The sequence below is a fragment of the Puma concolor genome, chromosome C2 (genome assembly GCF_028749965.1).
Source record: "Puma concolor isolate L17-30 chromosome C2, mPumCon1.1.hap2, whole genome shotgun sequence".
Taxonomy (NCBI): Eukaryota; Metazoa; Chordata; class Mammalia; order Carnivora; family Felidae; genus Puma; species Puma concolor.
In genome coordinates, this window is record NC_141675.1 from 14,313,421 (window position 1) to 14,340,366 (window position 26,946).

A 26,946-nucleotide genomic window follows, 5' to 3' on the forward strand; every position below is an offset into this window, starting at 1 on the left:
CGTGATAAAGCAACCTGAGGCTAGGCAGGGAATGGGCTAAGCCCCATCAGTTGAAGAGCCCATCTGGGCCTGATCCAAAAAAAAAAAGCTGGAAGGGTCACTGGGCAGGCGTTGGGCTAGCACGCTGGGTCCAACCCAGGAGACAGGGCTATTTTGATAGAAGCTCCACCCTAAGGAGAAAACAACCCATGGGTCAGATACAGCTGGAAAGCTGCCACCACACCCAACCAGTGAAACTGTTGCTGGAACCAAGAAATCAAGTATATAAGTTAACTACTGCCACAAAAATGCTCTGTAACAAACAACCCCAAAACTCAGTAGCTAAAAACAATAATACTGTATTCTATTCTGGACCTGCAGCTCTGCTTCATTCTGCAAGTCTCTGGGTCTGGGTCTTCTCCCGGGACTTTCATCCTCCCTGAATTAGAGGGCTTGTCGCAGCATGTTCTTTTCAAGACAATGGCAGAGGTACAAGAGGTAAAGAAGAAACACCAAAAGCCTCTTAAGGCCTTGACTATGAATTGGCCCCATCACTTCAGCTCTATTTCATGGATCAAAGCAGGAGGCCAAGTGCAAAGTCACAAGGCCCGGTAGTAGTTACACTCTGTCTGTAATAGAGCCATGATAATTATACAATGCAGGGAGATACAAAGAACTTGGATCAGGAACTCAATCAATGACTGTCCACCTGCTTGGCTACATTATTCACATCTTTCCAATATGAAAACAGCCCATCCCCATCAAAGGACACCACAAGTCTCACCCAATCATGTATCAGGCTCAACATTTAGGACTTCATGATTTACATCTGGCCCAGATATGAATTGGACCTATAAACTGAGAAGACAAATCACAGGCCCCATCCCCTTTCCACACCCACACAATATGCATTGGTATAACAGAGACAGGAAAATCACAGTAAACACCTCATTCAAAATGAAGAAACTTGTTCCTTAGTGATTCTGAAATCCTTCTAGGCAAATTAGCCAAGTTTCCCTGCCAAAGGAGGAGGATATGTTTCTTCATCAGACCTTGGTCCTGCTCCCAGGGGAAGGGAAGGTGAGCTGGGGGTGGGGTGGAGTCTGGTAGTGTAGGAGGAGGATCTTTGGTCCATTGTTCTCTACAGCTCCTAGCTCTGTCCTCTGAGACTTCCTTTTCCATCATCTTCCTCATTTGCTTCTGAAGAGGACACTGAAACGTCTACTTCTTTTGGGTGGCTAAGTTTTCCTAGCCCATTTCCTACATAGAAAACGGGGCTCAGGGGTCTTTTTTCCCCTCTCAAACAGTTTCAGTCTCATTTAGTTCAGGCTATTAGTACTTAAGGTGGTGTCAGTTATTCTACAACTTAGTGGGTTTTCTATGTATTTGATTCTAGTCCATTCTATGTGTCAAAACCACAGTTATTTTCAAGACAGGCTTTTCTCTCCAGATTTAATTACTAGCACTTTGGGCATGTCAGGTGGCTGCACTACTATACCTTTCAGCTTTGCAGGAGGTTTAAAAGTCATTTTGTAATAGTTTGTAATGTTATTAGCCACACCCCTGATTGGGTCCTTACCCTGAGGCCATGTTTTCCTGCAAGCCCCCTAGATTTGGTCTTTGTCTCTCTTTCTGTGATTCAACAACCAACCCCTGGACTTGATCACTGTCCCCAGGCTACATTTTAATTTGAGAATCTTTTTCTGGTTGGAAAGGCTGAAGATTAAAAAGTTTTATTTTTTAACCCAGCAACTTCTGGGCTGCTTGCAAACTGCGTTTTATTTTGTTTGGTTCTGAGCATATCTCCTTTCTCATAGTATTTTCCTATATGCATTTAAAAGAAAACAACTCATTCTTTCAGAATTTTTCTTGGAAACAAGTTTCTCCTCTCTCCCCTACCCTTTCATTTGCTGCTCACTACTCTGCATGCCTATACCATGCAACCACTCAGTGGGTGGGAAAATCCTAATATTTAGATTTGCGTACATAGAATATCCCACTTGGACCTTAACGTCAAATTTGTCTTTACTAAACAACTCTTTCAGAATTCTACTAAGTGACAGCAAGAGTTGGCTCAGCCCTAAAAAAGAACTTAGAATTTTTTAATTGCACTATGTTTAGACCTCTTCTTGGAACCATACAGAGGAAGAAATAATAGAGCAGGATTTGGATATTTCTATTTTGGATTTTCAAAATCTTACCTTTGTCCCTTGGAATGTCCACAGATGCAAATTCTACTGGTCTGGAAGTATCTGGAACAGAACTATACCAATTCTTAACCCCAATAAGTGGTGGAGTTATGGAATGCCAGCTCTTTGGTAGAGGCATTAGGTTATAGAATGGTTTCGTTCCATGAAAAGCAATACACAGTTCACTTCAGTTTTCATGAATAGAAGTTTCCTCCAAAAAGAGCTAACTGCCAATTTTTTTCCACAAAGCCTCTAGATAGTTTATGATAGTGCTTAGGTCTATTAGTGGACATATTAACTATCTGTGACTCATCACCCTCCACTGCAGAGCCAGGAAATTCAAGGCTGTAGACACTACAGACTTTTGCAAGTGCAAGGGTGCACTCCTCTCTTTATCCCACTGGTGGCAACAAGTCAAAATACGTAGCCTGTCTCCACTAAAGATAGAGCTAAGCTTCTTACCACTGGAAATACCTGCATAAATTCAGCTTCTGCATGAGGCAAATGGACAAGGACTTCCTAGAATATAGGGCAACAGAGTTGGCTTTGGTGTTTAACTTTCCACAGTCTGTAGATCTAAGTGGGGACTCAGCTTCTGGTGGACCCAGCCCTTCCATAGGTTCATGGAGGCTACAGACTAGCTGGTCAATTCATTGCAAAGAGGATTAGTCAGCCACTCCTCAAACTAGACAAAGAGGAGGTCTTATTCCAACCCAAAGGCTCAGGCAGAAGGTCCTAACATATTGCTTTATAGCTCCCATATCAAACTTGGTATAACTAGTGTGCTTAGAATTTAATCTCCCTTGATGAGCAGATACAATTTCCTTATAATGTCCTCCTCTGGGCCTAGCAGGAGGCCCTAGCTATAGAGGCAGGGTACTGTCCACCTCCAGGCCTGCCCTGGGAGTCAGCATAGTCAGAGAAGTCTTTGGCCCCACTCCCCCAGAAGCAGGTGTATCACCTCAGGTTCTGCTGAAAGAAGCACATTTAGGCTTTAGGCTTTAGGCCTAGGATAACCAGGCAGAGGCAGTCAGAAGAGAAATGCTTTTGAGACAACATCATGGTCATGACTTGCATAGTTTTCTGTGTGTTAAGATTGCTCTATGCATTTTATGTCTATTCATACATTTCCTTTCACAGCAACTTCTACTCTATGGATGGAAAAAAGCCCTGGCTCAGAGAAGTTAAGTAACTTGCCTCAGGTCTCCCAATGAGTCGTCCACAGCACCAGGACCTGAAGGCAGGCATCGTGTTTCCACAGTCCCACTGCTATGCCCTGGTGTATGTTGAGCGGCCTGCCCTGAACATGGGGTCTTTACCAGCAGGTAGGGTTTGCCAGCCAGGCAGGATTCTCAGCCTTGAGGACAGAGATGTTAGTTGACTGCTCCTTCATCCGTTTTCCTGAGCACATTCTATCTGGAAATTTGAAAGGCTATATTCTCACATGGACAGAGGCTCCCCTCTGTCCTCTTCTTGGAAAAGGCCTTTTCCCTAAGAGCCTCTTCTTGGAAGGAGATTGAAGTTTCCTCTGCAGACAGAGCCAACCCAAATGTTTGTCCTCAGGACCAATTTGAACTGCCCAAGTGCACAAAGACTTCAGTGGAAATTCCGGACTTCTGCAGCTTAGAACATGGCAGAGATGAATTCAGTCTGGAAATTTCAGTGTCTTACCCATGGGCTCTAACTTGGAAGAGCACTGGCTATTCCACCAACAGGAATTAGCTGCAAGTGATCTAATTAGTCTACCACCTGGGGGCTTAGATCAAACACTCGAATTGTGGGTAAAGTCTTTCAAATACAATTGTAGTCATTTTATTGTTGATTCTAAGAAGTAACAGGAAAATGGGATCGATTACTTCTTGAGACATTTTGTAGGCTGTGAATATAAAATCATAGCGGCGAGAGAAAGAGGCAAAGTTTTTCTGAAAGGCTATGGAGTAAATTCTGTTAGAAGAAAAAGAGGAAGCCTTAGTTTCCACTGTTTGATACCATTTAGAAGTAAATATGATGCAGTGAGAGAGTAGTCATAGTCACTCTGGCTCATGGCGTGGTTCTGAAAGGCAGGCTCTGTCAAAGCACGAAGAGTTTTGAACCTTTGCTGAACTCACACAGTTTAGCCCCAAACTTGGTATCTGCCCCACGCTTCTAATCTGCACCTATTCTGACCTTCGGTGAACAGCACGGTGAATACAAGAACCCTGAAGTCGACCCCACCTCCCCCCTACTGTCGCATGCCTATTTCCATTCTCAAAATCCTAATAATCCATTCATTGATGTTAATGCAGCTGGAAACCATTCTGCTCTCTCCATATAGCACCACCATATTCAGGTTCGCATAATCCTGCAACTGGATTTCCCAAGCAGCCTCCTAACAAGGAGCCCCGTCTCCAGTGTTCTCTTGCTCACTCCATTCTCTTGTGTTGCTGCTGGTGTGATCTTTCTGAAATGTAAAAGGGACTCCACGGTCTAAAACTCTTCACTTGGCCCCTACAGGTACACGTTCCTTAGCCTGTGTACACAGTGCTACTCATCTGCTGTGGCTACCTTCACACCAGCATGTGGTTACTCCAGCTAATTCAACTAGCAATAGGTCCAAGATGCTGAATTGCTTTCTCTTCTCTCTTCAAGCTTTGTTTTCTATTGCGATGTGCTTGGAATGCCCTTTCCCTGATCCCATACTCCCAAGAGAGACATGGAGAGAGAGCGAGAGTGGGTACTGGAGATGGATGTGCGTTAGAACACTTATGTGGAAGGACACCCCCTGAAACTGCTCATGGGAATCCCTATGGAATGGGGTTTCAGGGAGGCGTTAAGGGAGTGGTATTGTAGGATGTACTTTTTTGCTGTCCTATAATGTTGAGAATTTTTTTATTGTGAGTATGCTTAACTTAATCTTATATTTTTCACTATGTTTCCCATCCTCACCTACAGAGATACTGATTTAATAGGGAAGCATCCAGGATTCTGATCTTCCACAGCCTCCCACCTCCACTTAATCAGGTTTTGGAATCATGGTTGAAATGATTATTTCCAGTATAAGGCAACTGACACCTTTGAGAAGAACCCCAACTCTAATATACAATAATTTTTTTATTATTTCCTTTTATTTTATAGTAGCTTAATTCCACTACCAATACACATACTCAATCTCTACTATGCTTGAATTATATGGAAGAATTATAATAGCCTTGACAGCCATCTAAATAGCCACATTTGAATAAAGGGCCTAAATAATCATTGTAAAGCACGTATTTGCACAGTAAGTTTCATAAACCATTTTAAAATTAAGGCAAACAAGAAAAAAAATCTATAAATACAAATATCAGGGTTTCTTAAATGCTAAATTGTTTTTTTAAATCTTAAATCTTAACACTAACTTGAAGACCATTTGATTGGCTCTCAAAACAATGGATATTCTAAAAGCATAAAACAGGAAGTTGTTACAAATAGCAGCTTTGGTATAACATATACCTATCTCCCTACATGTTTTCAAGTTTTTGACTTTGGAAAAATATAAACACGTAACTTTTTATAATTAACTTTTGAAAATATCAATAATACCTTAAAATTCAGACATTAGAGCATCTATTTCTTTAAACTTGTTAGTTATGTTTTCAATACATTCTCCAGCTTTTAATTTTATCCCATCAATTACAAGACAGTCTTCTTCATAGTGGTTTTCAAATGGACCGCCTGCAGGAACTTCAGGGCTGCATTCAGATAACTGTAAAAAAAACCATACAATTCATCAGAACGATATCAAATTTACTGTAACACCGGCTTAATTATTTGAACCAAATGTAAAGTAGTCAGTAACTCCACAAGCCACAGCAGTTACCCAAAGTGTTCTGTTATGCTGGTGGTCAAATAATGATCCCCATGTAGAGTATAATGTACAAGAAATGTGTTCATATAAGAATAACTTATTATTCAGGTTGTATTTCTTTCCCCCAATATTATACATTTTTAGGTTTAATATTACGTGTTGGAAAAACATGATCAGTTTCATTCTATGACTTTTCTATATTTATTTATTTTTATAATTATTATTATAGGGAATACAGCTTAAAACTGTTTGAGTCACACCTTCTATGCCTATCTTCTCCTAAGCCTCTGCATGACTTACAAATAGTGATAGCTTGATCTAGCTCAGTGGGAAGAGACACAAGTAAAAACAGTGCAGATATACATAAACACATACAAGATTTATAACCTCAAGATTCATTAAAGGTAGAGATAACTTCCATGAAATTAAGAAAAAAAAATACATGTAATTTATACAAGTATTTTCATGTAACATCAAAAACTGTACCTTTTAATACAAATAATTATTCAACAAACTCTGTTTTATTTGTATATGGCTTATCTAATTTGTGAATTATTCTGGAAGATTTTATAAAAATCTGATATTAATTTCCTCTTCTTGCTTACAAAGTTGGGGCATGAAAACCAGTGTTAATATTAGCTAAGGAAGAGCATAATTAGGAAGGTGACTCTACTGAGGAAAATATTCTCATAAAACATTTCAATGACAAATAGAAACGAATTTTGATTATCCATATGTGTATGCTTTCTTTTTTATGTTGTCACTCTCGCTCATTGGTATAAATGCTTGAGAGTTATCAACCTCAAACCTGATACATGAAATGAAGAATGAAAACACCATCAAATTTACAACTTTGAAAATAGCTTGACCAAATCTGCTCAGAGAATAAACATGCTTAGCACCTTAAAATTATCAGGTGGCTCTTTTTGGTGTGTTAGCTTATAAGAGGCCACTTTCTCCTACAAATAAAACACAGCTCCAGCGTTAAGCAGTGTTAACTTTGGAAGCCATATTAATTTTCCCTATTAACTTGAATGAATGAATGAATGAATGAATGAAAGAAGAAAGAAAGAAAGAAAAAAAGAAAGAAAGAAAGAAGAAAAAAAAAGAAACCCTTGTGGTGATCATTTCTTTTCTTTTAAACTGAAAATGTCCCAGCTTTGATAGTTGGTTTCATTGCTATTCTTCTCATTTAAAAGTGAACAAGGCCCTAAATATACAGAACCTGGTGTGAATGCCAGACTTACAAAGCTCAGTGTGGAGAATGGCTTATGAACCAGTCTGCAGGAGGCACTCACCTGCCTGCCAGCAAGTTAAGATGGTTAATTTTTATAATTCTTAAGTGGCTTTTGAAAGCATAAAATATTACAAGAATCTAAAACAAAAAGCAAGCTCCTGCCTGGTGATATATTAAAACTATGTATTTTACCTTAAGGAATAAAAATCCAAAGTAATTTTCTGTTCTATCAAGTTACTAGTTATAATGGTAAAATAGAAGCCAATTCTGTGGCTGTAAAAGCTCCAGGACATCTTTATAAAAAATCAACCTGGCTGTATTTTTGAGAAGAGAAACTGCAAACACTGAAAACGTGTTGCACAAAACCATATGGTGCTCAAACAAAGCACACATTTGCTGGAAAAGACTAATTGTATATTAATTATATGTCTATAACATATATGTTGCTAATCTACAGATCCTGTTTGACAAAAAGTAAGATCTATAGAAAGAAAAAAAATTTTTTTTTTTTCAAAAAGGAACTCTAATTGGAAAAATGGCATTCACAACGGTACAAATTCAGGCACAAGTTGATATTGCTGGTGCTACTTAAGAAAACTATGGTTTTCAATGTGGTAAGAGTTTTTAGCATTAATTTTATTTCCTTTTGGTGTATTGCTCTCTTTAACTGTAAATCTTGTATATTTTGATTTCCAACTCGGTAAAGGAGGTGTTTACGAATCATCTTTATTCTTGTTGAAGTTCTGAATGAAATCATGCAATTGGGCAGTCTGCCAAAGTGGGTAAACAACCTTGTCCACGTATAAATCCACGTTTTCCAGCATCTGAGAAGAGACAGACTCGGGAATGGGCAGTTGCTCAACAGGAGAATGTGGGAAAAGAGAGGAAGTGAGGAAGTCTCAGCACTTACTCTCTCCAGGGACTGCCATTGCCAATTCTCATCTGTAATAACAGCTAACCTTGGGTGTCAGTTACTATGCAAAATACTTTTCCCGGTTTGCCTTATTTAACCCACAAAGAAATCCTCTTGGGCAAGTGATAAGCAACTGTGCCAAATTACACAAGTCCTCCCTGGCAGGACTGGGCTTAGGACATTGGTATTATATTCCAGAGTAAGAACTCCCAACCAACTCCCAACTTCCAAGTCCAGTGTTCTCTGGACTCCAGGCACAGCATATATCTAAATGAATGAATGAGAGAATGAATGAAACCTTAAGGATACATGACTTCTTGCTGCCATTTTTCTTCCTATCTGGAGAACAGCTGTACTGCCTTGAAGAAGTGTCTGCCTTATGACTTATTTTTCTCATACCTACCACACTGCTGCTCTGTATTAATGACCTAGGCTTGTACCCTCATTTTATTTGCACAAACATGGAGCTGATGTGCTGGGAAGTTTGGTAATTTATGTTATCACATATAAGAACTGAATAAAGTAAGCATGCATGGCCTTTCTCAGTCCAACATAGCTAGCCAAAAGGAAAAAAAAAAAAAAGACAAATCTAGTTATGAATGGTGAAAAGTATTCCAATGAAAAATTCTACCTCCAGTGTGTTAATAATGAGGTTTGTCCCTACAGAAGTTGTCTCTGTGCATGAACCAGGCAGGGCAGCTTTCCTAGCAAGCTGCTCTTATCCAGCCTCCTCTCCTGACTGTGAAATTGGCAGCGGTAGGCAGTTCTCTCTACGGTGGCACCCGACCGACTACTGTGAGCTCCTTCCACTCTTTCTTCATCCCAACCTCAAAGATCCAAAAAACAAAGGGCTCCTCCACACTCACAGATTTTTTTTTTCAAAAACTGATAGTTGTATTCTGACCTTTCAACAGGTTACTAGTTTATTCACTTCAGGATAATCAAGGGTTCAAATTTCAGAAGGGAAAAATGTTTTTCATATAACTAAAACGTACAGCCAGGAACAATTTCTGCCATTGACAGAATCTGGACTTGCTATTTAGGCCTGATAATGATTACCGGTGCTACCTTTTCTCCTGTATTCACTTCTTCTCCACGCTCCTCTTCAGACTCATCAGGCGCTCCTGTGGGCTCTAGTGCCTGCTGTAGCATTTGCTCCAGCTCTTTTAGTAAAACTTCTGTCTCAGAGACAACTAAAAATCATCATTAATATAATAGAAAAAATGCTACATTTTAATTAATTCAATCTAATCCATAATCTTAACCAACTCAAAAGAGAAAATCTAAATGTTACAAGACAAAAAACAAATATTTTGTATAGTTCTCACATATGGCCTCTGCTTAATGCAAAATAATTAAGGATTTCCAGGTGAATATTTTCCAATTATTCCTGTCAAAATGTACGTGATATTCTTGCTATGTGTAGATCATAAAAAGCTCACTAGAAGTGTCTTGTTTTGCTTTTTTTTTTTTTTAAATCAGGGCCAAACTAAATTGTTTTTTATAAACCAGAGGTCAGCAAACTTTTCCCATGAATGGACACAGAGTAAATATTGCAGGCTTTGTGGTCTCTGTCACAACAACTTCATTCTGCTGCTATAGTGCAGACCATACACATGTACCTAAATAAATGAGAGTGACTATGTTCCAATAAAACCTTATTTACAAAAACTAGTGGCCTGTGGGCCAGTTTGCCATGCCTACAATAAACTATTAAAACTACTGTTTAAAAGGAGAGACGATGTAATTAAGTGGTCAAGCTAAACACAGGCTAGTCTACTCCTAATCCGAATACCAACACATCTTAATTGCCTAATATATGTATTATATATATGTGTGTATATATATATATATATTTAAATACCACACTTACAAAATTTGTGTGTGTGTGTGTACTACTATGACATGAATTCACTGAATTTGCGGACATAAAATAATATCCCCACAAAAGAAATGAACTCCTATTGAATAACTCTATAGACTCAACTACTGATTAATAACATGCAGTTGGATTCCTGACTTAAATAAAATAAACATTTCTGTTTCATATAGACTTGTTGAAGTAAAAATCAAGGAAAGGAAGCCACATGTGGCCTGCTGTCCTGCACAACAGACAGATGGAGCATCTGAGAAGTCGTTCCAAAGGCAACACAATTCAAAGCGAAAGGCCATGAATACACACCCCATTATTTTCCACTCGGGTGACAAAAACTGGACATAGTACCCTCTATTATCCACCATTCTTTGGCAGGACACCAAAAATCCCACTACGTAGAACATCTAAAAGTTCATGGAACACGAAAACAGACCCACACAGGACATATGCTTTGGAGCTAACCTATTATCAGTGAATATGCAAGCAGGGCATTCTCAGCACTAACATTCAGTTTTAATCTAATTGTTGAACATATTTAGAATTCTTCTAACTAATCATGTTTAGGAAGATTGCATATGTATATGCATCCCTTTATGTGTGTGTGTGTGAACACACACACACACAGAAGTATCCTTGTAAACTAAGCATGTTTAAAGGTAAAAACCAGAGATTATTAATGTGAAAAGTCTTATGCACTGTTTCCTCCAGTTCAAAAGAATCCATGTTTTATTAGAATCTTCTTTGTTGGTAATTTCCTCTTATCTAGTACTCGTAAGAAAGAAAGTTTAAAATTCTGCTAGAACGTTATTAAATAATAGTGTCAAAGTCATGGGAGGTTATGAAATAGAAAATTTTCCCTTTGTTGGTTGTCACTACAGTATTAAAAAAAAACTTTTAGTTAACATTTTTCACATCACAGTTTTGTCTACAAAAATAATTTTTCTGTCAGTACTTATCACTTGTCCCAAGTACTTTTTTACTCAGTCAACAAATATCAATTATGTGCCTACAAAGGGCAAGGGACTCAAGAGCAGGCATTGACCAACGAGCCTTCCGGGCCATCATCTCTTCCTAGCCAATCTCAGGTTTTCTCTATGGAAGACTTCTTTCCAAACAGTTTGAAAGTAGCTTTCTGATATGCCATTTGCACACCTTAGAATCAGTTCCTATGTTTAAAAACAAAACAAAAACTGTAGCTGACATGTTAGTTGTGTCCACATAGATATGTGTTCTGTGGTAATTGGTAAAGCGTAAGAACACAGAGTTTTAATCATTGCATTCTAAAACAGTGCTATTCAAAATTTGATGGGCATAAGAATCACTGGGAGAATTTACTAAAAAAATACATGAATGCAACCCATGTTTACCGAATCAGGATTTTCTAGAGGAATGTACATTTTTATTGAAGCTATTTTGTTTAACGAATTGACTTCTCTTTATGATAGATTTCTTACTAGTAACCTGTTACTGAACAGACAACTACTTGTGGTTATCTTCAGACTGATTCTCCAGTCCCACTTACAGATGTTGTGTTTTCCTACTTTATATTCTGAGTCTATGGAAATTGATACTGACATTTAATGCACTGTTGAGAAGATGAATTTTGAGCTATACTGTAAAGGAAAAATGGACACAAACATCTTTATATTTCTAAGGCTAGGCTAAAATACAATCAATTTATGATAATGAATGTCATTGCCAAATGGCATTGTAGGCTCTCTGTTTTCAAGTGATCTGGAAAAATATGTACACTGCCTTCTGCTCAAAGGGTAGACAAAGTAATGGATGACTTCATAAATCAACTAGGGTTCATAACACCAACTTGATTGATGTCAAATTCTGCTTCCAGAGCAATGGGAGGTTTGCTTTTCTAAATAGGTATTTCTATATTATAAACTGACAGAATTCAAAAATAATTCTCAAGAAATAGCAGTTACTGTAATGTACAACTAGGTTATCAAAATTGGCCAATGATATCCTCCAAAGATAGAGGCAGAATGAATGCCTTTGCTGATTGCATGACCAATCATCTTCTATCAATACTGATTATCCTGTGGTTTCCCTGACTTGTTTCAATTTGCTGTTTAGAGTAAAGTGGTAGCATTACAGTTATTCCATCACTCAGAAAAAGTTTTTTTTAAAAAGGTAAGAAAAATATATCTCTTATACTGAAGTCCATACCTGGATTTTAAAAATGAATTTTTATAAAATAATCTGTGTAGTTTTTCCATTCCTGATAAGAAATAGCTTACTGTTTGTCTCTTAAATAAATCAGTCACTATTTTAAAAGCCTTCAAGGTATACTTATGGGGTTTTCTCCAATCTGTATTTTTCTACTAAATGTTTAAAGAAGCTGTTTATTTCCTTATATACCCCAAAGCTGGTATTGAAAAATATCATCTGAAATAAATTTGCAGGGTCATTTCAATATTGAAATTTTGAAAGCATTCTTACAGAAGGAGGCTGAGGAGGAGGAAAAAGTACTTGGTTTTGTTTTGTTATTAAATAACCACAAACACTCCTCTTGTGTGCTTACAATTTAAATGTAGAGATGAGTACAGTACAAGTTAGAATGTAATGAAGAAGAGAGCACCATTCCTGGAGACACAAACAGAAATAGGAGGCAAGGAGCTTTCTAGGAAAGGGGCATGTGGGCCAACCCCACCTTTTACCCTAGAGGCTAAAGCTGACTCCAAACCAAGAGTAGGTGGGCAAAGTTTGTCCTGAGCAGCAAAAAATCACCTGTCTCCCTGTCCCCCTTCTACCTCCCAGCCTCAGCCCCTAAGGTCTTCATGCTCCCCTGGGGCTCACCCCATGATCCAGACCTTTCCTAGATTAACCATCTTTTTCCATGCTTATCTATCTCAGGTGGCTGATGAACACATCCTTTGCTAATTTGATAATGAGTGTCATAGATTATCAGTTGGTCTGGGGTAATCTGCCAATCTTTTTTTTAAACTTTTATAGACTGTTTACTACCCAAGAATAAAGGAGGTATTTTCTAACAAAAAACAATGATACAACAAAACAAATGACTAAAACCAAAAGACCAAAAGAAATCAAAACCAATTCATTAAGGGGGATACAAAGGGCAATAATGAGATTTTAAAAGTGCCTAGGTCAACTACCAGTACTGTGCCCAACCCCCCTGTATTTCGCTTTAAGTTTCCTGATACTCAAAGCAACCAAGGAAACAGCTGCACACTTTGATTAATTTTAAGAAGATATGTGACAAGAGCACCTGGGTGGCTCAGTCGGTTAAGCCTCCGACTTCCGCTCAGGTCATTATCTTACGGCTCCTGGATTCAAGCCCTGCACTGGGCTCTGTGCTGACAGCTCAGAGCCTGGAGCCTACTTAGGATTCTGTCTCCCTCTCTCTCTGTCCCTCCCTCACTCATACTCTGTCTCTCTCTCTCTAAAAATAAATAAACATTAAAAAAAGGAAGATAGTGACTGAGAAATACCATATAACCTCTTAAGTGCCTTAGTTTCCCCATTGATAAAATGGGGGATATAATAATATCTAACTGTTTATCCTATATAGCTCTTGTGAGGGCTAAATAAACTAATATATTCACAGTGTTTAGAACAGTGAAGACACAGAGTAATTGATACAGGTGTTGGTATTATTAGTTCATCATCATAGATGAATTTTCTTGTCCATAAACACTGAAAAAAAAAAAAGAGTTATAGGGACAATACAAACATAGTACATAATATTCCTGGTACTAATTTTCCCCAAAACATAGATATGCTCCACAAGTAGTTATTTCTTAGATTAAATCTATATAGCCATGGGCTACAGTTTAAAATATTTAATGATTTCTATTAATTTTCTATTAATTTCTATTCAATTTTTTCTATCAATTTCCAGAAATTCTCTCCTTGTTGGATAAGAGGGCTTCTACTGCATGTCTTTATTACAGATGAAGCAACTGATACTTGTACAGGTAAAGTAGCACTTAGTTAGCTCTCCTCCTGATCTCTAACTAAAGGACAGAGAAAAGAAATGGGTAGAGCTTAAAAACTAGAAAGGAACAGCAAATCTGGGTAGTAGGCTGCTGGGAGACTTTAGCACTTGGGAGTGTAAGGAAAGTGGCTCCAAAAAGTGGGGCAGACATTCAAGAAGAAGACGGTAGAATTTTCACTTGATCAAGGACTGATCCTACCTCAGGCTAAGAAGAAAAGGAGTGATATCAGAGACTTAGATCAAGGGATCCATGGAAATATGAGTAGGGGTAAAAAAACTGAGGAGGGTTAATTTACTGAAGAAGAACCACTCTTTCCAGAAGTAGTCAGCTCTTGCAAAGAACACAGTAAACTAGATATTTCTGTTTTTTAGTTGTTCAAAATGTGAAGAAGGAGTAAGACACAGATCAGATTCACGGTCTGAACAATTAACTACTGAGACTTGAGAGCCATTCAGAATGTGAGACTCCTAAAAGGGTATCAGTGGATATCCATGGAGATGTATTTACACAGAAGAGTGATTTCCAGTCAATGGAGTCATGGCTGTGATGTCCTGGGGTTTCTTCCAAGGTAGCCCATTTGAGTCAGAGGGGGAACGGATCCCAGCATTGGAGCCCTCAGCTGCAAGGTCTCCTAGTGGGAACTCAGTCCAGGGATGAGCAGACTTTTGCCTTTCCACAGCAATATCTGAACTAATCATGGGAGGCAAAGGGACAACTTGGCCAAGAAAAGGCACCTGAGTTAGCAGGAAAGCAGCAGCAGAATACACTTAAGAAGAGATAGAAACAACAGAATTTTGTGGCGGTTTAGGACAGGAACAAAAGGATTTTTAAAAAAATAACCACTCTGTCCTTCTTCTGACTGCTTTCCTTTCTTTTGATAAGACTAAAAATGAATGGCTGATTTAGCCATTTGAAAGGCAGTGCCATAGGACCTGGGGGTGGCCACAAAGGAGAGGGAGTATGGTGCGGGTAACTTCTTGGGGTTTAATGGGCTTTGAAACCTCTTTGCGTGGCTGCCAAAGTTCCATCTTGCAAATAAGCATTTGCCTACTTTTCAAGACTAACAAAAATGAAGGAAGAGTAAAGTGGTTTTGAAAGCTTAAACTTTCTCCCCACATTCACCCTACTGTGTTCTAATGCCAGTGGCAATTAATTCAGCTGGAAGCCCCAAGCTGCTGCTTTTCTTCTCTCCCTCCCATTGGCACTCCTAGGCCCCCAATAATTTTGGAATGGGGAGGTCTGAATTTTAATGTATTGATGTAGGTATTTCCTCCCACAACTGCTGGTGCTTTATTTTTAAAAGAAATTAAATACATGACAGAGCCAAATTTAATGCAAGAGAATAGAAACCCAAAGACAACCCAAATACCTAGTATGAGAATTAATACCAAAATGACTCACTAAGAGTTCTCTTATATGTATATATGTACAACATTTTTTTTCTTCAAAGAACAGCAACTACATTCGGTAGAATTAGAGGTATAAGAACCAGAAGCAGGACAGGCCTTCACATACCCACATTTTCCTTTGACATGGCGTCATCTGAACAAACATTTTCGAAAGAGCATTTTAAAATAGGTTTCCTAGAAAAAGGATTTGACAGAATTAGTTTCAAAAGATTAATCACGTATATTTAAATGGCCATTTATGTATATTCATTGATCATTGTAAATTATGAATATATTTCTTTATCTTGAGGTAATTTTCCTTGGTTTTTTAATACAGTAAGGCAGCATGATGCAGTGAAAAACCAAAGGGGAATAATATTGATCTGAGCCCTCACTAGGTGAAAAGCACTAATGATCTACCAAGTACCTTACATAGGCTTTTTTATGTAATTCTCACCCCGAAAACCTACTAAGTAATTGCTGCTCTCATTTTATAAAGAAACTGAGGCTCTGCAAAATTGAGAAATTTGACAATGTAGGTAATGGTTGAACATGACAGGGCTAAATTCTTTCAGACTGCAAAATCCATGCTTTTTCCACTACCTGTGTCACTGGTTTAGAGTTAGAAAACATTTGTTCAAATGTATTTTCTCTAACCATAAGATCTTGAGAAAGCCACTTAATTTCTCTAAGTCATAAAGTTTTCATCTTTTAAATAGAGATGATTATAACATACCCCCTACCTATTTGATGAGGTTACTGTGAAATATAACTAAGATAAGGCAGTAAGTCTTTTTAAAAAAGGTAATTACTCATCCTCTGAAAAAGGACAAAGAATAAGAGGAGGACTATCATATCAGAGCCAGTATTTGTCTTTGAGCAGGACTACTCTTAATACAGCACTAATTATCATTCATCAAAAAAATAAACTGTATGGTTGGTTCAGTGATAAACACTAAAACTTGTCATTGGTGGCTTATCAATTCATTATAAAGGCCTGTTTCTGGTTTGCACTATTTTATTTTTTTTTTCAACGTTTTTTAATTTATTTTTGGGACAGAGAGAGACAGAGCATGAACAAGGGAGGGGCAGAGAGAGAGGGAGACACAGAATCGGAAACAGGCTCCAGGCTCCGAGCCATCAGCCCAGAGCCTGACGCGGGGCTCGAACTCACGGACCGCGAGATCGTGACCTGGCTGAAGTCGGACGCTTAACCGACTGCGCCACCCAGGCGCCCCTGGTTTGCACTATTTTAAACTAAACACCTGCTTCGCATATGGTTGCTCACATGATATTAATCTTATACTGTTCTGGTTCAACATATTTATATAAACATAAAGCTTTCTCCATACTTCTAAGACTATTACTTATCACCTTAATTCTTTTAGAAAATTTTAATGCTTCCCTAGAGAAAAGGAATCAAGAATCAGGGGTAAATGTCATAATAATTAAATCTATTACATACACTTCAATTTCATCACAATACTTTTCAATTAAAAAAAACCCATACCTTATCCTTCTTCTAAATTTTGGTTTCTTTTTGCCAGTAGTGTTTCTGGAAACTTGCATCTATAAAATAACAACAAAAGGATGAATTAGTTCAAATGAGACTAGATGAGTTCAGTAAGATAATGAGTCCAAATGGCCCAAGTAATTTAGTCCAGAAGAAAAACTCTGACCTGTAGGTCTCAACCACACCTATAACTCTAAGTCAACCACCTCATAGTCACTACAATTACACCAATCTTCTCAACTTCCAGGAATGGTAGACTAATCCAATATGAATTCCTATCTCCCATATCTACTTCCCTTCCTCACTTCACAGACACATAATAATACAAAGTAAAACAATCTTTACATTTTTATACATACATGACCTTTAAAAAAGAAAGAACTATTCAGATGCCAGAAACATGTGGAATGCAAAACTATAGATAGGAACTGACATGGTGAAGGCCTACCAAAAGTGTATACCAGGATAGGGCCAAAGGGCTTGGGATTTTAATGTCTAAGCAAAGACGAGATGAAGGATGTGGAGAAATTGGAACCTCCCTACATTGTTGAAGGGAAGGTGAAATGGTGGAGCCACCCTGGAATATAACTTGATAGTTCTTCAAGATGCTAAATGTAGAATTGCTATGTGATTCAGCAATTCCATTCCTAGGTATGTACCCAAAAGAAACAAAACTATTATGTCCATACAAGAAAATGTATATAAATGTTCACAACATAATTATTCATAATAGTCAAAAAGTAGAAACAACTATCAATGGAGAGATGATATGTGATCTATCCATACAATGGAATATTATTTAACCTTTAAAAACAATAACTAATTATACTAAAAAATACTAAACATGGGTGAATCTTGAAACCATTTTGCTCAGCGAAAAGTGAAAAAAGTCAGAACCAAAGACCACATGTTGTAGGATTCCATTTATCCAAAATGTCCATAAATAGGCAAATCCATAGAGACAGAGAGAGATTAGTAGTTTCCAGGGACTAGGAAAAGGTGGGAAATGGGCAGTGACTGCCAATGGGTATGAGGTTTTCTTTTAGGGTGATGAAAAAATGTTCTAAAATTATAAAGTGATCTTGGTTGCAAAACTGTGATTATACTAAAAACCACTGAATTGTATACTTAAAAAGAGTGACTAAATTACATCTCAATAAAGGTATAATTTTTTCAAAAACTTGGTGACATGGAAAAATGGAAAGTAAAGAGATAGAATATATCAATGACTAGCAAAAGGAACCCAATGTAGCAATATTACTGTTAGAAGAAAGCATAATCAGAGATAAAAAAAAAAAGCTATTACCTAATGCAAAAAGAAACAATCCACCTAGAAAGTATAACAGTTCTGACCTGTCTATACATAAAATCTTAGCCTTAAAATACATAAAGCAAAACAGAAAAGAATTACAAGTAGAAACTGATAAATTTACAGTTATAATGGGATATTTTTATTTACTTCTCATAAAAAACTTATAAAGCAAAAAAATTAGCAAAGAAACAGGAGAATTCAACAATACAAATAATAAGTTGAATCTAATAAACACATATAGAAACTGGCACTGAATAATTAAAGAATACATATTGTTTTCAAGCTTGAAACATTTACAAATTTGACCACCTCCTGGTCACAAAGGAAGCCTCAAAAATAGTAACCGCTGTTTTAGAGCCATACTCACTGACTAAAATACATTAAGAAATCAAACCCCAAAAGATAAGTGAATAAAATTTGTAATCAATTCATAGATGTAGAAGAATTTATACTGTCCCATAAACCTTTCTGTCATAAGAGTTATGATCTATGTCATTTAGGTCAGAGTTCTTTTCTCATATTTTAGTTACTGGTATATGTGACTTAGCTTCTCACTTGGTAGTACATTTGTCTCCATGCCATACCCTGCATGCCATAGGTGCAGATAAAGTGTTCGTGGAACAAATGAATGAGTAAGTGTTCAGACAGAGATACAATAAACACAAATATCACAAGGAGAATACAGTGTCAGTGTTCCCGTCCATTCTGAACTGTCCTGTTTGTCGATTTAGGCTTTTAACGAATTCGTACGATTCACCCTCATTTCCTAAGACAGAACCTCAATGCCACTTTCACCTCTATGTTTGTTACCTTCTTTTATTTGTCTTTTCACTTTTACCTGCTAAAGTGAGCAGTGTCTCAGCCTATTTTGTCTAAATCTTTCATAGTTACACTGATCTTAATTTTACTGATCTTGAATTAAGTATCCACACTGCAAGGGTGGGATTTTTTTTTTTCTAACATACTAAATGTTTAGCAGCTAGCAGAGTGCCATTCATATTGCTATGTTCAAACGCATTAACTATAATGAGATGAAGGCTGAATTTAATAACTCTCAAACATTATTAAATAGCTTAAACACCTTAATAATCATTCAAGGGAAGTTTGTAAAAAAACACTCAGGGAATTCATATTATTATGATGCCAAAAAAATAGGTGTTTTTTTGTGATCTTCAACCTCAAGTTAATATTCAAATATTTTTTCCACCATTTGTTTTATATATATATGAAAGTAAATAAGGTAAAAAGGTATATGGAACTAGATTGTCTAAATCATTGATCTACATCTCTATAAAGACAATGTACAGCTATTATTTTTAACTCATTATTAAGGATCAGCTTAAAGTATGTGCATATTTGAGTTTAAAGTGAAAGCGTTGCTACAAGGGGAAATAAGATTAAGGTAACAAAGTACAAACTATTTCATAGGTATTAATAGAAAGAAATACTGTTAAATAGCTACCATAAATCAGGAAGATTTCTGTTAGAGATAATAAATTCCTTCCTACTTTGTTAAATATTCCACAGCAGCCAAAATGAACTAGTCAGTATCACCAAATGTCCTGTGCTTTCCTGCTCCAGGGCTTTGATAAAATATGACGTGATGGAGAAGAACACTAAATTTGGAATGACAGGATCATGATTTGAATTTAATCCCTGGTACTTATTACCTGTATCACTTTTGGTAAGTCACTGACCACTGGAATATCTAGCAAGAGCCTGGTATGAAGTCAACACTTAACAAATATTTCCCAACTAAATGGCTATTCTGCATTTCAGGATATTCTTTTACAACTACTGCTTAAATAAATAAATAAATAAATAAATAAATAAATAAATAAATAACTACCTCAGAGCATTTAGGGGTAAGATGAAATTAAATACCATGCCAGAAAGTATCTAACCGTACTCAACAATTAGTCTACGTTTGATCATTGTTTGTTTAACCTATTAGACTGCTCCACTGGATTAGTGTCAGAATTCTATCCTTTTTCCTTAAAGCATTTGACAAATGGAACTTATTAGCACTTTGGTATGGTTGGACTTATGGTCCATTCATTCCCCAAGGTTGCCATAACAAATTACCATGAACTTGGTAAAGCATCAGAAATTGATTTTGTTATAGGGCTGTAGGATAGAAGTATGTCTCTTATGGACAGACTCTTTTGTGTGTGTGTGTTTGAAAAAAAAAATGTTTATTTATTTTGAGAGAGAGAGAGAGAGAGAGAATGAGGAGGGGAGGGGCAGAGAGAGAGAGATAGAGAATCCCAAGCAAGCTCCACACTGTCAACACAGAGCCCAATATGGAGTTTGATCCCACAAATCAGGAGATCATGACTTGAACTGAAATCAACAGTCAGATGCATAACTGACTGAGCCACCCAGGTGCCCCTGGACAGACCCTTAAGGACAATTTCATTGGGTTAGGATCCACCTAATTCAGGATGATTTCATATAAAAATCCTTACCTTAATTACATCTGCAATGATCCTTATTCCAAATAAGGTCACATTCTGAGGTTCCTGGTACTTTTGGGGGCTGCTATTCACCCACAACTAGATACTATAATCTTTATCTATTCCACCCCTTCCACTTCTCTTCCTGTGTTACACTGCTGATTCTCCTGTGTTGTCGAGCCCCAGGCTATTCAGAATCAGGACCACCATGTGAGAATCAGCAACAACTGAGAGTTTGTTAGACATGCAAATTCTTATGTCCATCCTAGGCCTACTGTGGGGTCCAGAAATCCATATTTAAATAAGCTATTCAGATGACTTGTATGCAAACTGGAGTTTTTCAGGCATTAGTCTATCTAGCCCACACCCATCCATACAAATATGTTATATATTGTCATTGATTATAAGGAAACCAAAGCAAGTATTAATCCTTTTCTTGTTAGATCTAAAAAAAACAAGAGACATACATAAAGAGGGCAAATGCCATTTACTGCGAAAAAACGTGTGTGTGTGTGTGTGTGTGTGTGTGTGTGTACATATATATAATGATAATTAGGATTACTGGCTTGAATTGCAAGTGATAGAAGTGCCTCTAATTGCCAAGATCAGATAATCCATAGGAATTGTGTTTACATCAGATTTATATAATCTTCATAAAGTGACTTGACATTGTCCATTTCCTTAAATCACTATTCATCTAAATGAAAATCATTTTATTTTTAAGAAGAACAAGTTTGTTAGCTGTGTTAAATCTGAGGATATAAAATTTTGATTCAGCATTTTATGCTCATAGAAGACATAAATATGTTTTGTAACCTTCCATTGAGAGTAATTATCAGTCAATGATCACTAAAGAGATGCTTACTTTGACAGAATTTCCAAACATGAATCTGTGCCTTGAATAATGTACACAAACTCCTTGTCAAAAGTTATCATATAGAAGGAAATGCCAATATTCTCATTTCCCTTTGGAAAATCTACTGGGAAAGTATGCTTGGAATAAGGATGAAAACCAGTTTTATGCAGCATTGTAAGTGGTGGTTATTACTTAATCTGAGTATCTGGAGAGTACAAATAATAAAGTTAAGTCTTCGGACCTAGATAATGATTGTTTTTCAATCTTCTTTGAAAAGGGGGAAAGTTAAATAATCATTTTCTGGCTCTATTTTAAACACGATTTTAATAGAATACAAATCTAGTGCTTCTTACATAAATGTCAGTCAATTACCATATGCTCCAGTCCAGTCACTCTCACTAGAGTTCAGTATTCCTGCAAGATTTGGACAATATCAGAGATCAGTCCTTGGCAATATGATTTATAAATATCTTGCTGTCCCCTGCACTATCTTTAGCCATGTCTAAGTTCTCACTAAAGTACTGTGGATTTCTCTGCTTTGAGGGGCTTAGCAGAGAAAACACTGGAGTGTGTACTCAAGCAGTGAGCTGAGACACAGGAGAATATTTTCCCTAAAAATAGAAGTTGACCACTAGACCACCTTAAATAGAAGGCATGAAAGACTTTCTATTAACACCTCCCAATCCTGGCTGAGGATACAAGTAACAGCATACTTCAAGAAACTCTATGACTAGCTACTTCACTGACAATTTTTAAAGTCTTGGACTTAATTTTTTTTAATAGTTTTTGACTATCTATAGCAGGGATATAACACATAAATTCACTATGGTTTTTAAAAAAATAGGAAAGATTTCAATTATACCTATAAAGAGATTAAGAATACTAAAAGCCAATAAAAACAGGGTGTCTAGAGACTCAAAGACCCCCATGAAAAGCAGCACTTATGTCACAGTTGTTTATCTGATTAAATGGTACCAGTAAATTAGATTCTTTCATCTCTATTTTGATATTCTAAGAATCCAAGTCAGTTGCAAACAATTCCTATTTGCACATAGTTTTTCCTAAAGCAAGAGGAATGTTAGGATAACATAGAGTCTCTAAGGAAGACTTCCCAGAATTGACATACAGGCCTACCTTGAAGATATTATAGGTTCAGTTCTAGACCACCACAACAAAGTGAATATTGCAATAAAGTGAGTCAAATTAATTTTTTGGTTTCCCAGTGCATATAAAAATTATATTTACACTATACTGTAGTCTATTAAGCATACAAGAACATTATGCCTATGAAAACAATGTACATACCTTAATTAAAATACACTTTAGGGACACCTGGGTGTCTCTTAAGCACCCGACTTGGTTTTGGATAATGATCTGACAGTTCATGAGCGAGTCCCACATAGGGGTCTGCGCTGACAGGGTGGAGACTTCTTGGGATTCTCTCTCTCCCTCTCTCTCTGCCCCTCTCCCACTTGCATGTGCACATGCATGCTACCCCCTCTCAAAATAAATAAACATTAAAAAAACACTTTATTGGTAAAAAATGCTAATCATCACCTGACTTTTCAGTGAAACCTAATCTTTTTCCTGGTGGAGGGTCTTGCCTCGATGTTGACGGCTGCAGACTGATCACAATAGTGACTGTTGAAGGCTGAGATGGCTGTGGCAATTTCTTAAAATAAGGCAACAATGAAGTTTGCCACATCAATTGACTCTTCCTTTCACAAACAATTTCTCTGTAGTATGTGATGCTGTTTGACAGCATTTTACCCATAACGGAACTTTCAAAATTGGAGTCAATCCTCTCAAACCCTGCCACTGCTTTATCAGCTACATTTATGTACTATTCTAAATCCTTTGTCATCATTTCAACAATCTTCACAGCATCTATGCCAGGAGTAGATTCCATCTCAAGAAACCAGTTTCTCTGCTCATCCATAACAAGCAACTCCTCAATTGTTCAAGTTTTATCATGGGATTACAGCAATTCAGTCCCATCTTCAGGCTCCACTTCTAATTCTAGTTCTTTTGCTATTTCCACTATATCTGCAGTGACTTTCCCCAGTGAGGTCTTGAATAACTCAGTGTCACCCATGAGGATTATAATCAACTTCTTCCAAACTCCTGTTAATGTTGATATTTTGACCTCTTCCCATAAATCACAAATGTTCTTAATGACATTTAGAATGGTAAATCTTTCCCAAAAGGTTTTCAATTTACTTTGCCCAGATCCATCAGAGGAATCACCCTCTATGGCAACGATAGCCTTTTGAAATGCATATCTTAAATAATAAGACTTGAAAGTTGAAATTACTCCTTGACCCATGGGCAACAGAACGGATGTTGAATTAGCAGGCATGAAATCAACATTACTGTCATCGTACATCTCCATTATAGCTCTTGGGTGACTATATTCATTGTCAATGAGCAGTAATATTTTAAAAGGAATCATTTTTTCTGAGCAGTATGTCTCAACAGTGGGCTTCAAATATTCAGTAAAACATATTGTAAATAGATGTGCTGTCATCCAGGCTTTGTTGTTCCATTTACAGAGCACAGGCAGAGCAGATAATTTAGCATAATTCTTAAGGGCCCTAGAATTTTTAGACTGGTAAGTGAACATTGGCTTCAACTGAAAGCCACCAGGTACAATAGCCCCTAAGAAGAGAGTCAGCCTACCCTTTGAAGGTTTGAAGCCAGGCACTGACCTCTCTCCAGCTATGAAAGTCCTAAATGGCATCTTCTTCCACTATATATAAGGCTATTTCATCTATAGCGAAAATCAGTTGCTTAATGGAGCCACCTTCATAAATTATGCTAGCTAGATCTTTTAGATAACTTGCTATGGCTTCTACATCAGCACTTACGGCTTTACCTTGCAATTTTATGTTATAAAGACACCTTCTTTCCTTCAACCTTATGAACCAATCTCTGCTAGTTTCAACTGTTTCCTCTATAGCTTCCTCACCTCTCCAGCCTTTGTAGAATTGAAGACAGGGCCTGGATTAGGCTTTGGCTTAAGGGAATGTTATGACTGGTTTGATCTTCTATCCAGAGCACTAAACTTTCTACATATCAGCAATAAGACTGTTTTATTTTCTTATCATTCATGTGTTCACTAGAGTAGCATTTTTGATTTCCTTCAAAAACTCTTCCTTTGCATTCACAACTTGGCTGTTTGGTATAAGAGGCCAAACCTTCGGCCTGTCTCAGCTTTTGACAGGCCTTTCTCATTAAGCTGAATCATTTGTAGCTTTGGATTTAAGGTGAGAGACATGTAATTCTACCTTTCACTTGAACACTGAGAGGCCACGATAGGGCTATTAACTGGCCTAATTTCAATACTGTGCGTTTCAGGGAATAGGGAGGCCCAAGGACAGGGATGGTAGACAAAGAGGGTAATGGATGGTCATTGGAGCAGTCAGAACGCATTTACCAATTAAGTTTACCGTCTTACACAGGCATGATTTCTGACACCCCAAAACAATTACAATAGTAACATCAAAGGTCACTGAACACAGATCAGTGTCACAAATATAATAATGAAAAAGTTTAAATATTGCAAGGATTACCGAAATGTGACACAGAGACAGGCAGAGAACAAATGCTGTTGGCAAATTGGCACCAATAGACTTACTCAATGCAAGGTTGCCACAAATCTTCAATTTGTTAAAAAACACAACATCTGTGATGTGCAATAGAAAAAAATGCAATGAAATGAGGTATGCCTGCATTTCAATTAAATGCTAAAAAAGCTGATGCATGAGAGCATCCAATGGTTATAGTACCCATATTACACCTTTGTTCTGGATAAAAGAATGAACATTGAGAGCTTCATTATCTGTTTCTTTGCTCCATCAGCTTGAGTGGTAAAGATAACCAGCCTGATTCTTTGACCCATGGACACTGTCAAATCTTCTGAGCCTTTATCCTCAGCATTGTGCAAAAGAAGATGATCTCTCTTCTATGTTGGAATACATAGACTCTACACAAGAGCATAATTTAAAAAAAAATATTCTTTAAGAAATTTTGTCTAGATCCAAGTCTTTTTTTTTTTTATTTTTTTAAAAAAAAATTTTTTTTTCAACGTTTATTTATTTTTGGGACAGAGAGAGACAGAGCATGAACGGGGGAGGGGCAGAGAGAGAGGGAGACACAGAATCGGAAACAGGCTCCAGGCTCTGAGCCATCAGCCCAGAGCCCGACGCGGGGCTCGAACTCCCGGACCGCGAGATCGTGACCTGGCTGAAGTCGGACGCTCAACCGACTGCGCCACCCAGGCGCCCCTAGATCCAAGTCTTTAAATCAACTCTCTGAGGATTTCAGAAGTTGCAATGGAAGACATTCTTGCACTTACATTCATGGGAGGGCATGGAGGATATATCTCCCTTTAATCTGTATGACTATGTATGTCCCCACTATGTGGGGGGCATACAGATTTAAGATGTGTGCCTAATATATGTATTTCACGATACAGCAAATTATTTTGGGATCAAAGTGAAGGTGTTAAATACACAAGCAAAAAGAAAGATAAATATCATTTCAAAGTCATTATAATTTTAAGGGATTAAAAGGTAATAATTTATAGGTCTTCAAGAAGGCAAGAGGGTTGTATTGTCTAATATAAATGAAAAGTTGGAAGGCTTGTTGGAAGAAGCCAAATGTTTATAAATTTGAAATTACAGATGAATTCTAATACGTTATGAGTAAATTCTCCTAATTTTCACTGACACTTTATTTTTTCCAATGATAACTCTTTCCCTTTGCAAATAGAAAAACAGTAGTTATTACTATTAGGCATAGAAAGATCATTTAATATCTAGTGCAATACCTACAGTCTATAAAATACAAACTCATTATTCAAATTCCTATTATACATTAAATCAATAACCACTCTCTATTTATTACTAACATTGTTTTTGGTTTTAATGGAATGGGATAAGGAAGGTGATGGCGGATGAGACATATTCCAAGCTTTAGAAGAAAAACAGATTCATCTTGTATATAGGTTGATGTTGGAGATGTGACCGATGGGTCTCCGAATCAGAAAGAAAAGATAATACTTGTAATGAATATAATCAGCAAAATAAGTGGAAGAAAGCTGCATAACATAACCTTTAGTTCCAAATAACAAAAAGGACAATACCTAGAAACTTCATGTGATAACCAGGACTCAACATGAAGAGATTTTTGTTCTTAACAAAAGAGCAATCACATTTTGTAGAATTATCTCTATTGCCTTCTGAATCAACATTAAAATATAGAGTAGAAAACAGAGAGAGTAATAGTTGAAAAGTTTTGAATTTTTTTAAGTATGTAAGAACTCAAATTCCAAGTGAATTAATATTTTGAGTGAATGTTTAAATGGGTATTATGTATACAGAAGCAAAAACTGTTCTGTTCAACACTTCTATTATTTTAGTGTCAACA

The 26,946-nt window shown here is 37.1% G+C and overlaps 1 protein-coding gene across 5 annotated transcripts in view; it reads right to left on the reverse strand.

Moving 5' to 3' along the window:
* ZCWPW2 (zinc finger CW-type and PWWP domain containing 2) overlaps positions 1 to 26,946 on the reverse strand; it is a 154,916-nt gene that overhangs the window by 6,747 nt on the left and 121,223 nt on the right. For 3 of the 5 annotated variants that reach the window (XM_086720590.1, XM_086720595.1, XM_086720591.1), the window contains 4 exons: positions 16,890 to 16,948; positions 15,507 to 15,574; positions 9,213 to 9,337; positions 5,246 to 5,892 (listed from right to left, as the gene is read on the reverse strand). In XM_086720590.1, coding sequence (XP_086576716.1) covers positions 5,731 to 5,892; positions 9,213 to 9,337; positions 15,507 to 15,574; positions 16,890 to 16,948 — 414 coding nt within the window. In that variant the 3' untranslated portion in view covers positions 5,246 to 5,730. Of the gene's footprint in view, positions 1 to 5,245; positions 5,893 to 9,212; positions 9,338 to 15,506; positions 15,575 to 16,889; positions 16,949 to 26,946 lie in introns of those variants that run through there. The other 2 variants (XM_086720593.1, XM_086720594.1) reach the window with 2 other exon arrangements.